Source organism: Aaosphaeria arxii (assembly GCF_010015735.1).
Source record: "Aaosphaeria arxii CBS 175.79 unplaced genomic scaffold BU24scaffold_17, whole genome shotgun sequence".
NCBI classification, from domain to species: Eukaryota; Fungi; Ascomycota; class Dothideomycetes; order Pleosporales; genus Aaosphaeria; species Aaosphaeria arxii.
This window is the reverse complement of record NW_022983490.1, coordinates 205,436-219,455: the sequence shown is the minus strand read 5'-3', so window position 1 is coordinate 219,455 and position 14,020 is coordinate 205,436. Positions and strand designations below refer to the sequence as shown.

Here is a 14,020-nt window from a genome sequence, read left to right as displayed (position 1 = left end):
AGCGTCCACTTTCGTTCCACAATGGTCAGATAAAGATCTGTAATCCGCGATGGGGGTTATAAATTTCGGAAAGCTCAGATCGCAATGTATCCAAAGTCGGTTGGGACAATTTCTTGAAGATCGCGTCTAAGACGAATGTAGTCATCTTCCAGCAGAGCAAGTCTTCCCTCGCACACTATGGGCGGCGCGGACCCACGGCGTATATGGTCCAGTCTCCCGGACGATTGCACATGCGGCCGGCCACATGTACACTTCCTTTCCCCATCCTCTGCCTCAAAGATGTTCCTATCTCATGCTTCCATAGAAGGAATTCGCATGCTGCATCTTGGCGGTCTGCAATGCCTCTACAGTAGAGCACGTTTGCAAACTGACCGACAACGCCACAAAATGGTTTTGGCGGTGGTAGAATCCACGACCTACCACCTAATTAACCATTTGTCCTGTTGCTCGTCTTGATTGGCGTCTTGTGAGGCCTTGCGTAGCTTGCTCAAACTCTTATCCCAACGAGTTGTGCGGTGGTCGATCGTGTTCGAAACCTCAGCAGCTATCCATGAGACTGAAGCCTCGATCTGTGGTGGACACATTCTCACCAGTCGCTCGAGAACGTGTGGCAGGGTCGGGGGGGGGGGGGGGGGGGGGGGGGGGGGGGGGGGGGGGGGGGGGGGGGGGGGGGGAGGTCGCGTCATAACATCGTCTTCGACCCTACCTTGAACTGAGAATGATAGTCTTTACCTTGGGCATTCGAGCAGTCAAACCCTCTCAGAATTGTCGCGCGGATTCTGCTGTATCGTCCACTTCCTCACTTCCATTCCACGTATCGTCTTCATCGCTGTTGTCCGTCCATCGAGAATCGCCTAATGCCATCCCTACCTCCTCACGCAAAATCCTCGAAAGTGAATATTCACCGTCCCTGCGGCTTGTATCGAAATCGATCTCAGCATGCCGAATGAACGGCTGCACCCAGCGATCGCGATCCCCAAAACCCGCGAGCCCACCTGCAAACACCCACTTCGGGCTTATGAGAACTCGGACATCCGGGTCTTTTCCCAGAATAGTCGACAGGCCTCATTACGTATAGGCCCGGAAACGTGTATGAGTTGGAATAGTGTCGCTGGTTCACACCATCCCAAGATCATGTACTGTAGCTCTCGGGGTAGGCTATCGAATGAGTGGAAGGTACGAGAGCTTTTTGTCTGAGAAGATCTCTTCACATATTCCGCAAATGGGGGCGATAGGCTCGGCGGACGCTGTGGTCTGAAGATCCTGATTTATGGGAATCTTCTTCCGTGCTTTCCGCGTCATCGGTCGCATGACACAGGATGTCGTTTTGTCAAATGTGTCGGAGATGGGAAAAGCAGTCCGGTTTGTAAAGGGAATGAAGGCGGGATCCCTCGGCTTATCGCAAGATGTTGAGGCCTTAGTGTGGAGAAAATGCAAGGCGGATCCCCAGCCGTCCACAGTGAAGAACAGTTATGCGTTTCGAATTCAAGTGAAAGTATCCAAACTTCAGAGGCTCGTTTGGCGTTTCGGAGGAGGCTTCGTTTGCTCATGCGACTGAGGCGCTCAAGACGACTGGATTCGAACGTTGACGTGATCTGCTCCTGGCGTTTGATCGAATGGTCAACATCTTCCACTCGACGTTTCATCCTAGATGCGTTCGCGTTGATAGCGGCTTCCAGTTGGTAGAATTGGTTGACATCTGAAGTGTCTGTGATGGTAACATCGTCGAGAGTGGACTGCAAATACTCTATCTGTTCAGTATGTGTTTGAACTTTCTCGTGAGCACTGCGACATGCATCTTCCAACTGGCATAGAGTCAGAATTTTACCAGAAATCGAGTTCAGCTATTGACGACCATCTTGGCTCTATGATTGATCGAGTTGTACTTGCTCGACTGACTCAAACAGGTCCTCGTATTTTGGATGAAGTTTCATAATTTGTTTATTGATCTCATCGATTTTGGGTGACTTGGACGCCTGTCTATGCTTCTGCATTGTTGAAACGATAGAGTTGTGAGAGGTGATGAGTTCCGCATACCCGTTCCGCAACCGTTGGAGTGAATTTCCGAACTCTTTGTTATTTGACGAAACAGTATTAACTTGGGACTTGAGCGATTCGGCGTCTATAGACTGCATGTCCGTTTGCAGTTGCTCTGTCGTCGAGGCAAGGGAATCCCGATCGTTGGAGAGCTTTGTCAATTCTTTTCTCATTTCCTGAAGCGATTCTTCCAGAGCCTTGTTTTGTGATTTCAGGGCGTCAACCCGTCCATCAACAGAGTGCTGATGTTCGTCCTGATTCTTTCTTGTGGATGCTTTCAAATCTGCGTACTCCGATCGAAAAGCATCCCACTGCTTCGTGACCGAATCTGCGTAATCCGATCGAAACACGTTCACCTGCTTCGTGACCGAATCTGCGTACTCCGATCGAAACGCATCCAACTGCTTCGTGACCGAATCTGCGTGTTTCTCTTGCGCAGTTTCTGTATACTTTTTGAATTCTTCACATTCCTTCTGAATGCCATCAACTTGTTTGTGTATTGATGCTTGGGAATTCTGCGTCGTTCTGACAGAGTCTGTCCAGGTCCGGTGCTCTTTTGTGGTGGAATCGATTTGTTCGCGCATCGGTGCCTGCTCCTCCAATACAGTTTCGAGCGAACTCTTCGTTTCTCCTTGTGACAATCTCAGCCCATCGATTGTTTCATATACATGGCCAAAGCCCTCTGTAGCAGAGTTTTCGAGAGATGCAAGTTTCGACTATAATTTGTCGAAGTCTACCCTTGGTGTCGATTCATCCTCTAACTGCGTTATCCGGGCGCCCAAAGATACTGCCAAATCTTGGTGATCTGATTGTGCTGATGTTCTGAACGATTCAAAGTCCTTTTTGATTGCTCTGATGTTCTCCGATTGTGCCGTGATGAATCTGTTATAGATTGGATTTCCGATTGCAAAGCCTGCACATCCTTCGGTACATTCGTCATTGATCCGTCCAATGATCTGATGGATTGGACCTCTGATCCTAAATTCTGAACATCCTTCTCGACTGTCGTCATTGATCCTTTTAACTTGTCGATGAAGCAGTGTGCTGCGTCGACTTTCTGCGGAATTAGCATCCATCTTTGCTTAATGTCACGGAGTTTGTTGCTCCACATATGAATGTCCTTCTTGATCACATCAAGACAATCCGAGTGTTCGGTCAGAGATCCAGACAGATCGTCTCATCTAGACGGGAGCTGGGGATATTCTTTCGCGAATTCAGAATCGTTTCCGAGGCTTCTGCACGTCTTCATTGTAGCTTTGAAATGCCCTTACCGACTGTACATACTATTGTGATCGGCGATTGGAGTGTACATGCTGAAAAGCTAATTCCGCAATGAGTCTGCGGCATTTCTGGACTGTTCATCGACGATGGCAATGACGTTCTGTTCCGTGATAGCCGAGCCCTCGACTTTGTGAAGCCGCCCCTTGGTCTCGTTGACTGTATCGCTGTGCCGCTTTACAGCTTATTCTGCAGTCTCGTTGTGTCGCTTCTGGCGTTTGGAATTCTCCTTCACGATCTCGACATCGTCTTTGAAGTGTTTGTGAACCTCCACTACAATGTCTATGTTTGATTCACAACCGCCGAAGGGTGTGTACGCGTCGGATAATTTGGTTCGTCGATATGGAGCTGCTCCACGACCTCATTCACTGGCTTTTTGTGACTCCAAATGGCTTCATCTGTCGCCTCCTTGTGCCGTCTGTCTTCCTCAACAACAACTTCCCAGCATATTGTCTTTGCTGACATACCAATAACGTTTTTCGCCCCTTGAGATGCGGAATCTTTCAATCGCCGTCTTGTTTTGGCCATCTGCAATGTGATGGCTCTGGGCCTCGAACCAGTCCGAGAATCAGATATGTACAGACATTGTCGGCGTCTTCCAGGGGTTCTGAAAAGTCGACTGAGAGCGTTTTGGACAGTTCGCCATGCCCTTCGCTTGACGGAGATCTTTCAAAAGTCCGATTACGGACTTGTTCGAGGACAACTTATGCACCCTTAGTTACCACATCAATGTTAGGGCGACGATCCGCATTGGAGCATGTCAATGGTAAAGCGTAAAAGTCGACTGCTGAAATCTGACAGTAGTGCCGGTATGTCTGATCCGTGGGGAAGACTGCCGGCTTTTGCAGGGAATGACATGATGACGCCGTGGAAAGTGAACGAGAAGTGCAAATTCGTGATGGATGAAGGCCTAGACAAGTGAAGATCCGAGGCAAGTAAGATGGCGTTAGGTGAATTCTAGTGGAGTTATGAAAGAGGGGCAGTCATGTGGCGGAGCAAGCAGCACCAGCGAGGAAGGCATCTGGCGATGACAGAGGAAGTCGCATCGTCTTTGCTGCGGTTTGCACGTAACGTGATGTGGAGGAGCCCATACAGACCTCACTTCGTACTGAAGATTTGTCGCTGCATTTAATGCAACGCCTATTTGTGCTTTCCACGATAGACGGAAACAAGTGTAGGAACAGTGGCGATGTTAAGTAGATGAATGCACGTGACCTGTCAATCGCTCACACCTCACACCGCTTTCCCGAATTGGCGAATTCCTACAACACCAGTCACATCAGATTCCTCCGTCTGTATACAATAATAAATTCAACATTTGATTCACGATCAGAAAAACTCAATCCTATTCACTGTCCATTTCCTCATAAGACTCATCTCACTCGTTCATTTATACGCGAAGATTCTCACTCATGTTCCCTTCCTTCCGTAGCAGACATATACAAAACTGATCTCCGTTCGCCCAGAAAATATACGTCATCCTTTCATTCACATACAAACAGCCTCAGGCCTTTCGTCCGACTTTCGGCCCCTGCCAGTACGCGGAAACGTAGCCAACGGTACCTGCCTGACTCACTGTCTCTACGATGACACCTTCACTTGACCCCACAAAAATAAATGAGCTTCCCAAAACGCGTGGAAGGCCGAAGGCCCGAAGGTCGATGGGCCGAAGATGGACAACAATGCAGATACATCTGGGCTTCTACGGACAATACAAGTGCTGGAGAATGACAGTTCTGAGACGATAAAGAAATATGAAGCTAGTATAGCGGCCTACGAGATGAAGCTCCGTGTGAGCACGATGGCCATCTGGAAGCTCAATGCACAGGTGGTCACACTGCATCAAAGGCTTCGCGAGCAAGAGACATCCATCGCAGATCTCGGGCACCAGTTGCACGATCACAGTCTCGCAGCACTGGAGAACAAATTGGCGTGTCCAGCCTCAAGTTCAGAATCCCAGCCGAAACTACAGGATTATGAAGGTACAGCATCGACTTTGAAAGACAAGATCGACAAGCTCAATGCCAGCATGTCGGAGCGGAACCGGAAGCTGGCTGACAGAATCCGGGGTTATGACATAACCGAATCAAATCTACGAGGGCAACTACATAGGAAGGAATCAATCTTGGAGTACGTTCAACGGATAAACAGGAACAATACAACCACGATTCTTTCACTGCGCCAGCAACACTCGGAGAAGCTCCAGTCCAAAGACACTGAGATTGAAACTCCGAAATTAGAGGTGACGACACTGCGCAACGGGCTTGATGAAGCAGTCCAACAGAACCGTGAGACACAGGACTTATTGAACTACTACCGCGATGAGTGGAAGGCTGCGCGGGCCCCGGTGATCAGTTCGCAGCTTGTCATTCTAAAAGATCGCCGCGACTTCAAAAAAGATATAAATAAATTGGCTAATATGCTCATTAACTCGACACGTTGATCGTGCTGCCGCAAGGTACAATGGCAACAGGACTCATGGTCTTATGCCTTTGAGCGTGCTTAACCAATTCCATCCGCATCTTTGAAATGATCAAATTTCCACGCAAGTGATGTGCCAAGTTGTATCCAGAAGTCAATTGATAGTTCCAACGGCAACGATATCTCTTTCCTTAATTCATTGAGCATCTACAGATCGTAACCCTTGTTTAGATATGTTGCATACAGAGTGTCGTCGACTTGGTGCAATTGATTGTTTATTGGCTAATCCCCAGCAGTTTGAATTAACTCTCACCGACTTTTCCTATGGGAATCGATCCTACCTTCACCTACACCTCTTATACAAAAGGCCCCGGAGTATATATAGCTCCCTCTCCGCCCTCCCCTCCTTCACTACAGACTCCCACTCCGCCTCCGCCCATCCTTCCTCAACCTCAGTCTTGCTCCCACCGGTCGAAATACCCGACATACGTCTTCTACTTCTCTGATATTACAAACCAACTGCTTACACCACATCGAACGGGCGGCAAGATCATATCAGGCCTGTCTGCGAAAGTTGACGCTCTCGTCGTCCTTGTTCTGCTCTCGGATACCTAGCACCATCACGTCGATACAATCTGTGGAAATCAGGAACAATTCTAACGCTCCTCCACGCGGTCAACCATCCACGTTCACCTGCGAAGTTCGATGCTTCCATCGTCCTTGCTCACGTGTCGATCCTCTAACAACATTACTTCGAGACAATCCGTGGACATCAGAGACTGTTTCAACGTTGTTCCGCCTGGTCAACCTTCCACCTTCACCTACAACGGTTCCAGTATTCTTCCACACACTCGGCCATCCACCTCTCCCAACAGTCATACTGAGAATACGACTACATCTGTCACCACATCAGGTGTTGCCATCATCTAAGCTCTCATACTACTGCCATTCATCTCGGCGGCCGAACAAGTCCGTTTCTTACAGCTTCAAGGGGGCCCCACTTTGCGTAGGTTACTTCACCACATCTCACATCTTTCTATTGTTATCATTCATCTCTCAATATTCACGTGTGCTAATCCAAATCCAGTATCGAAATGACCGATACCATGATAGGCTCAATTGTTTGGCAGGGCGAGAAGCTCGAAATCGTCCAGGATGGGGAGATGATCACGATCAAGGTGGCTAATCAAGAGATAAAAGTTCAAGGCAGTCTCGTCGGAGTCAAGATGACCGCCCCAGCTACAGAAGATTCACACGCATCTTCCAAAAAGGATGAAGCGACACCGGCGACCGAAGTCCAGGGCAGGAAAAGAAAGTCAGATGCGATGCCAGAGACTGAGGACACGACTGAATCGAGGAAGCAGGCTGAGACCACTGCCCTGAGACTTGCAATTATTCGTCTAATGATGGTTGCCCGAGAATTCCGAAATGATGGCTTGATTAAGTCCATTCATGACTTTTTACAGCAGGAAAACCATTGCAATCCGCCAATTTTTCCAGCAGTGATCATCGCGATGATCCACTCATTGGACAAAGACTGACCACTACAAGAACAAGTAGATGTGCCATTTGATCTCCCGTACGTCTAGTTTGTTTCCCTGGCTTGAAAATTTGATACTAACTGGTATAGTATATGGAAAAATTGGGTTGATCGAGCCAATACGATGACATCGATGAATGCCGTGGACATCTCAGACGATGACCGTAGTCTCATATGGGAAGCAATTATTCACGAAGAACCTCTCATCGAGGTTTCCGACGCTGAGGCGTGGCACTACGCAAATCTTACGCAATGAAGCAGATAGCGAAACGGCGTCAAGGTATACATTGGTAAAGGCGGCGCCTGGTAATGTCTTCTCATCATCTTTGTTACTCGAAATGCAAACGTTAACTTCAATGTTCCGCTCCGGTAACGATTTACAATGCCCACTCAACACGCAATTCCTTGCTGATAAATAATATTTACGAGATTATATCAGGACAATTTGAGCATTGTTTTCCCATGCATTTCATTCTTTCTCTTTATATACGATCTCTTACAGCATAGCATAACATCAACGAAGTCATGCTGTGGAGGTTGGATGGTTTGAACTCTCCTCGTATGGCCTTTATACATCTCGCTGGAACCTGTTCTATGGTTTCTTATCCGGTCAAATGCGCCCGATTGGTGTCATTCACCACATCGATAGCTATTTGTCCAATGCTCACAAACATCAACTGGCTTTTCTTAGTTTATCAAAAGTTTTCGGTTCAATTGTTCTCAAAAATGGGGTTGAAATACGGGGCTATACTATGTGATTACCTAGTTCATGCGCCAGCAATGATGATGAATAACCCTCTATACACTCTGAAATGAATCAGTTCACCTGCACATTCCCTTACACTTCACCTTCACCCACTACGGAGCATAATCACTTGAATGTGTCTTAGGGCACGGACCCAATTCATGATCTACAGTATTTAAAGTCGTAGCTTGTACTCTCCCAGCACCATCGTACTGTCGTTCACCACCCCCGCAAACTCCAAGACGCCTAACCTTGCACATCATTCCGTTACATACGTGCCATTTGCCCACACGCGCAGGACACAAGATGAAACATCAACCAGTCGAAGGCCCGCATCCGAACTTAGCAGAAATGCAACCGACAGCCACCAACTCGCTCGGTCGAATTAACCTTGAGGAAACTGGTGAAGGCATCACTATTGCACAACCCGACCATGTCCAAACTCCTTCGGTATGTTACTCTATAATCTACATAAACTCGACTAACTAACTCTATAGGCCTCTATCCCGCATTCAGAATCGGCTCAAACGTTGGAGGAGCAATTGATCAAGCATACCGCAGAATTGAAGATAAAGACTGCCAGTCTGGAGGCATCGATCAATGAAAGACAATTAGCTCTTGCACGAATTCTACACGCCTCGAATGTAACATCCGAGGACGATGACCTCCTGGAGCAGGGAGAGCAATCGCGTGCCTATTGCGGAGGCGAAGCCGAATCAGAGCTTCGCCAGGCCGCCTCGGTGTTGCCACCTCCAGCTACCCGACCGATCCAGGGATTAGGACATTTGCTCGATGAACTCCAGAAGGCTCAAGATGAGATTCGCAAATTGAAAGATGAGAACAGCAGGTTGAAAGATGAGAACAGCGAATTGAAGGATGAAAACAGCGAATTGGAGGTTGAAAACAGCGGATTGGAGGATGATCTCGCGTCGCTGCAGAAGGACTATGCCGGGTTGTACCGGAACGTTGGCATTTTGCGTCAGGAGAATGCCAAGTTGTACCAGGACGTTGACATTTTGAACCAGGAGATCCACAGGTTGAACCTAGAGGGCGACATGCTGCAACAGAACGCCACAGGGTGAAAGCAGCGCCAATAATATGCAAGTTATATACCTGCAGAGTCTCTTAAGTTGTAATTCAGGCCATGTTACTGAACAATAAAGTAGTGTGGGAGCCGAAATTATGACATCGAAAAAATCTTCAGATATTCAGACAGAGTCTTGACATTACTGTAGATAACCAACATGCAAGTGATGTATGGGAAGATGCAGATTTGTTCAACATGCCAAAGATTTGAAGGGTAAAGACATGATCTGACGAGGAAGTAGAGACACCCAACATTGATTCTATCGTGTGCATGGTTCGAATTCCGCTCATATTGTAGACCTGATTCAGGAGGGGAGATACTGTTGACTAACTGAACTCGTCGATAAGTGAACTACGATTGCTATGGACAGACAGGAGCGCAAACACAAGATGGAATGGGCTGCGCACGATCAGGCCAGATCGAGCCTCGATGATCAGATCCGCACACTTCAGGCTAAGGCCTTACATTGCGAGGACGCGAGGGCAGAAGATCAACGCAAACACAGCACCCACGTGTCCGACCTTAAGGGTCAACTACATGAACTCAAAGCAGACGGTCTGAAGAAGGAGATAGATCGTCTGTCATTGGAATCGAAACTGTAACAGAAGATTCAGGATCATGAGCGCAAGGAATCCGCCCTCCACGAAACCATTGCCGAGCTTCGATTGACGATTTCGGGCATGGAGGCGCAGTTGAACCATAACATGTGAAAGTACGAAAGTGCTTAGTTGAATGGGACTTCCATCATGAACCCAGTGAGAAGGACTCGAGCTTGCAGGTGTCACAGCACATGATCCTAGCCTGTGCAACCCAGATCAATTCATTCAAGCATGGCTATTTAATTATACTTAAAACGAGAGATAAGGGATTCGAATATATATAACAAGAAGGCACAGATCTGTATTGTTTCACAAGCATCACATATGATAGTGGCATAAAATCCGAGAATTGATCCCATGTTTCGTCACCTATCCTCCCTCAAAGGTCTCAAATCGATCTACGGCTACCTAGCAAAATCGAGCTCCCGTGTTTGTTTTGCTTCATGACATTTCCAACACAAGTCATGGCACATATTGTCACATATAGATGCCTATATAGTAGGAGAATTACAGGCACAACCCGCAATCAGTAGATACTTAGGATAAGTAGATAGTTAACTCTGTCAGTAAGCCTCTAGAGGTAGGTAGATAATGACTAAACCTCTCTCGGCAGCCCTGATCGATCTATATATGCCCTGCCCAGTGATTTCCCCATACACGTGATCCCTGAATAGCCTGTTCTGTCCTGCTACACCACAGTATACCAGAATCAAAAGCCCTGGTGGCATGTTCCGGTGCACGGTCACCCCGGGAAGTCCTTGATTGGGATGGAGGCGGACCTGTGAGATTACGAGCCCTGCTGCCTCGAGCATCGAGATTTCAGGAAGCTTCAGGTTCCATATCCTGGATTCCGTCGATGTGGGAGGCAGATAACTGGGCTGCCGGGATTGGACGCTCCAATTTTGCATCCCCCATGTTCAACATTGCCTTGCCTTCGCTAATGCTAGCCTCCAGTTGGTAAGATATGAAGCCTCGATGTGGCAAGAACGCGCCAAAAAACAATCCGAAAAGTACGAAGAGATGAAAATGGAAAATATTACGGAGAACTCAGACCTCCAGAGGAGGCTGCGGGAATCTGAGACGGAGAGAGCGGATGAGCGACACAAGCACAGCAACCGCGTATCTGAGCTCGAGAAAAAGCTGCAGGAGTCCGAGACGGAGAGAGCGGAGGAGCAACACAAACACATTAACTGCAAATCTGAGCTTGAAAAAAAGCTGCGGGAATCCGAGACGGAGAGAGCGGATGAGCAACACGAGCACAGCAACCGTGTATCTGAGCTCGATAAAAAGCTGCAGGTGAATGAAACAACGATACACGATCTGAATTCTCGTGTATACCAACTTGAGAATCAGCTCCTTGAGGAAAACAATGTTCGTTCTTCGCTAGAATCAACACTACTGCAAAAGGGCCAAACGCATGAGCAAGAACTATCCACACTGAACCAAACCATCATTGACCTGGACGCAAAATTATTGAGCTCGGAGTTGTAGTTCAATAGCGACGCGAATTTGCATGAAGCTCTCGAATCAGAACTTCGGAGCAATCTCTATGAGACGAATTTGAAGTTGCAGGAAGCCCAGGCCAGGATCCATACCCTTGCGAGAGCCGCCTTTGATCATTCAACCAATATCGCCTCAATGGAACGGAATCATTCAGATATAGTCGACATGAAAAACACCAAGATCGACAAACTGGAAACTGACAATACAACGCTACTCGAGAGAATCGGTCGATTAAATCATGACAACAATGAGATTAGGGGCTTACTCCAATTCTACCAAGAAGAATGGAAAATTGCACGGGTTCGAGTAGTTGATTCGCACTTTGTCATCATGCAGGAGCGTCGCAAGAGCCGTGCCCAGGTCAATAAGCTGATCAATATGGCTCTGAAGAAACGGTAAACCTTAATGTGTAAGGGCTTCAAACACTGCCTCTGAGAACGGCAGAAATCTTTATCTTCTTAGACCTACATCATACAAGTTTCGTGTAGCTTTTGAACAGCCTCCGTGAATTCTACTAATCCCTCTTGAGCGCACCTTGGAAGTTGTGGTGTTGTCTTCCCCATCTGCAATCACTTACCCGAACGCACCTTCTACATATGCAACCGAGACATTGCTTTGGCCGACACCACACAACAGAGGAAAATACATCACAAAAAACGGCAAGCCCTAACATCCTGCAACTATCACTTTGGTGGACACGTTGAAACACCTGCCAGCAGCGATAATGGAGTATACCAAGGACCCCATATCAGACAGTGACGATGATAGTCGGCAGATCAACGTCGCAACGGCCCATGCCTACATCACCGGCCCCGAATTCGCGGCGAGGTCCAGGCGATTTTACAATGTGGATGATGAGGATGCTTGTTCCATCAAGGAAGAAGATGAACAGTCATTTTTTCAGAAGACCTACAAACAAAGCATCGATTTGACCGGCGTGGACGAAATCGAGGATTCGGAGTCATCGTCAACCGATAACCCCCCTTTACACTTTAACATATCGCGAGCTCTTGATCTCGATAATCTAATCTGCGCCGATGCATACCGCGAGAGCCTCGTCTCAGGGGATACCCCTCGCATTCGCACCATGATGTTCAACATCTCACGAGAGTTGGCCCTTTCACCCACCGTGCAGAGTGCAGACAGGAACATGCTAACGGCCGTCATCTGGCGGATCCTAACATCAACGAACTCGAGCATTCTGGAGAGCGTTCTGGCCGGAGATATTGCCAAAAGATGGCATTCGAGTCCTGAAGTCAAATACGCACTCCAACGCACGCGGATACAAGCTCGGAGCGCGAAACAACCATGCATCTACATGAATGTATTCACGGATAATAAGGGTCGATGCCCATCAATGAAAACATACATCCAGATTCTCGACATGATGGAAATGTACGCGCACGATGGAGTTCTAGATCGCGAACAGGAGGTCAAGATTCTCAGAGTTGATCGACAGTTCGGCGACCCCAACCGATGGCAACTACGCGATGTCAAGTCGGGTAAGCGCAGATACATCGACGGCAATACCAAGGGTCGAATAGCATACATACGCATCTTCATTGGTAAGGTACGAGAGAGAATCGCAGCGAAATTGGGAACGAGCATCGATCAGCTCAAAGACATTGCTGCACTGGAGGAGGCCGGTTTAGACCTGAGTGCACGGTTCGATCCAGCCTTCACTGAGGTTGGATACACATCGCAGTCGGAAGACAGGTTGAAGGCTCATCGAGAGTATCGTTCCTCTAATTACATGATGAACCTATTCGAGGCTATCTGCCACTCGATGGGCCATGTGGAGTTCGCCATCCATAATTTCGTCGTGTACCTCATCTGGCAACTAGAGCAGGCAGCAGTGGCCGAGATGGTATTTACCTGCCTCGCAAACGCAACCATCCAAAATGGCAAAGGATTCTCCTTTTATCCGTCCGGGTTGTCCGTCAACTCTGCTTACGAGATTTCGCATTCCAAGTGGGAGAGTTTAACTGCCCATATGCTGGATGAATCCCCATTCGAGAACAACAACAGACAGGAGGCGTCTGTACAATCAATGATTGACGATAGGCTGGATGAGATTGCGCTTTCGGACATATTGATGGTGAGAGAAGCACGTGCGGCAATTGAAAAATACATGAATCAACCTGTTCAAACACCCGAACAGCTTGATCAGATCGAGCAATATGAATCAATGGAAAGGAGGCGCTTTATCACCAAGATGATCCGGGCAGCCGAAGTTCATCACAATTTACTACATGAACTTGAAGCTGCTGGAGAACAGGTAGGGATTGAGGGCGACATGGATCTCAATGATTGAGTTCAAGGTGTCGCAGAGTTGGGGGGCGGGGAGTGAACAAAAGCTACCCACCGCCGCCACTCGAATGTGCCTCTCGCCTGGGAGTAGCGGCTTGACAACAGTTCAGATTCAGTCATTCACTTCATTTCAACGAGCAGTGTTAGACGATCTGTATTTAATATCCACTACAGGGATTAACTTGAAATGCTACTGAAAATCAGATATCAAATTTCTTTGCACAGTCAATGAGTTCGATAGGTTTTTGACATGTTCTACGATTATCACTCTAACTCCGTTATGTTCTTGGTGTGTCTTGGTACACAGGCTGGTGAATTCAGTCCGAGAAGCCTAAAATGGTAGTCAAGTAAACTGGCACCTACACCCCGCACATCTTCCTCTACATGGACGGGGTTGTTACTGCACGCGTCAAGCGGCGAATCGCGGATATCATCCATGAGCATGATTGCCTTCAGCTGTTCCTCGAATGGACAAAATGGATACTTGAGGATAATCAGTT

General features: G+C 47.8%; 6 protein-coding genes across 6 annotated transcripts; 5 read left to right on the top strand and 1 right to left on the bottom strand.

Annotated features, from left to right (window-relative positions):
* Nucleotides 1-759: 759 nt before the first annotated feature.
* Nucleotides 760-2,621, bottom strand: BU24DRAFT_468754 (uncharacterized protein; the record flags this gene model as incomplete). Its single annotated transcript, XM_033532553.1, has 3 exons — nt 760-1,008; nt 1,506-1,805; nt 1,887-2,621. 3 exons carry the CDS (start codon nt 2,619-2,621, stop codon nt 760-762), a joined length of 1,284 nt encoding a protein of 427 aa, XP_033376981.1.
* Nucleotides 2,622-4,987: 2,366 nt separating this feature from the next.
* Nucleotides 4,988-5,758, top strand: BU24DRAFT_468753 (uncharacterized protein; the record flags this gene model as incomplete). Its single annotated transcript, XM_033532552.1, has 1 exon — nt 4,988-5,758. One exon carries the CDS (start codon nt 4,988-4,990, stop codon nt 5,756-5,758), a length of 771 nt encoding a protein of 256 aa, XP_033376980.1.
* Nucleotides 5,759-6,830: 1,072 nt separating this feature from the next.
* On the top strand, nt 6,831-7,532 carry BU24DRAFT_468752 (uncharacterized protein; the record flags this gene model as incomplete). Its single annotated transcript, XM_033532551.1, has 3 exons — nt 6,831-7,134; nt 7,288-7,315; nt 7,367-7,532. 3 exons carry the CDS (start codon nt 6,831-6,833, stop codon nt 7,530-7,532), a joined length of 498 nt encoding a protein of 165 aa, XP_033376979.1.
* Nucleotides 7,533-8,327: 795 nt separating this feature from the next.
* Nucleotides 8,328-9,112, top strand: BU24DRAFT_475100 (uncharacterized protein; the record flags this gene model as incomplete). Its single annotated transcript, XM_033532886.1, has 2 exons — nt 8,328-8,471; nt 8,519-9,112. The coding sequence occupies 2 exons, from the start codon at nt 8,328-8,330 to the stop codon at nt 9,101-9,103; spliced, it is 729 nt and encodes a 242-aa protein (XP_033376978.1). The 3' UTR covers nt 9,104-9,112.
* A 1,570-nt stretch (nt 9,113-10,682) lies between these two features.
* On the top strand, nt 10,683-11,198 carry BU24DRAFT_415692 (uncharacterized protein; the record flags this gene model as incomplete). The annotated part of the gene is made up of 1 exon (XM_033526311.1): nt 10,683-11,198. The coding sequence occupies one exon, from the start codon at nt 10,683-10,685 to the stop codon at nt 11,196-11,198; it is 516 nt and encodes a 171-aa protein (XP_033376977.1).
* A 736-nt stretch (nt 11,199-11,934) lies between these two features.
* Nucleotides 11,935-13,524, top strand: BU24DRAFT_468749 (uncharacterized protein; the record flags this gene model as incomplete). The annotated part of the gene is made up of 1 exon (XM_033532550.1): nt 11,935-13,524. The coding sequence occupies one exon, from the start codon at nt 11,935-11,937 to the stop codon at nt 13,522-13,524; it is 1,590 nt and encodes a 529-aa protein (XP_033376976.1).
* Between the last annotated feature and the right edge of the window lie 496 nt (nt 13,525-14,020).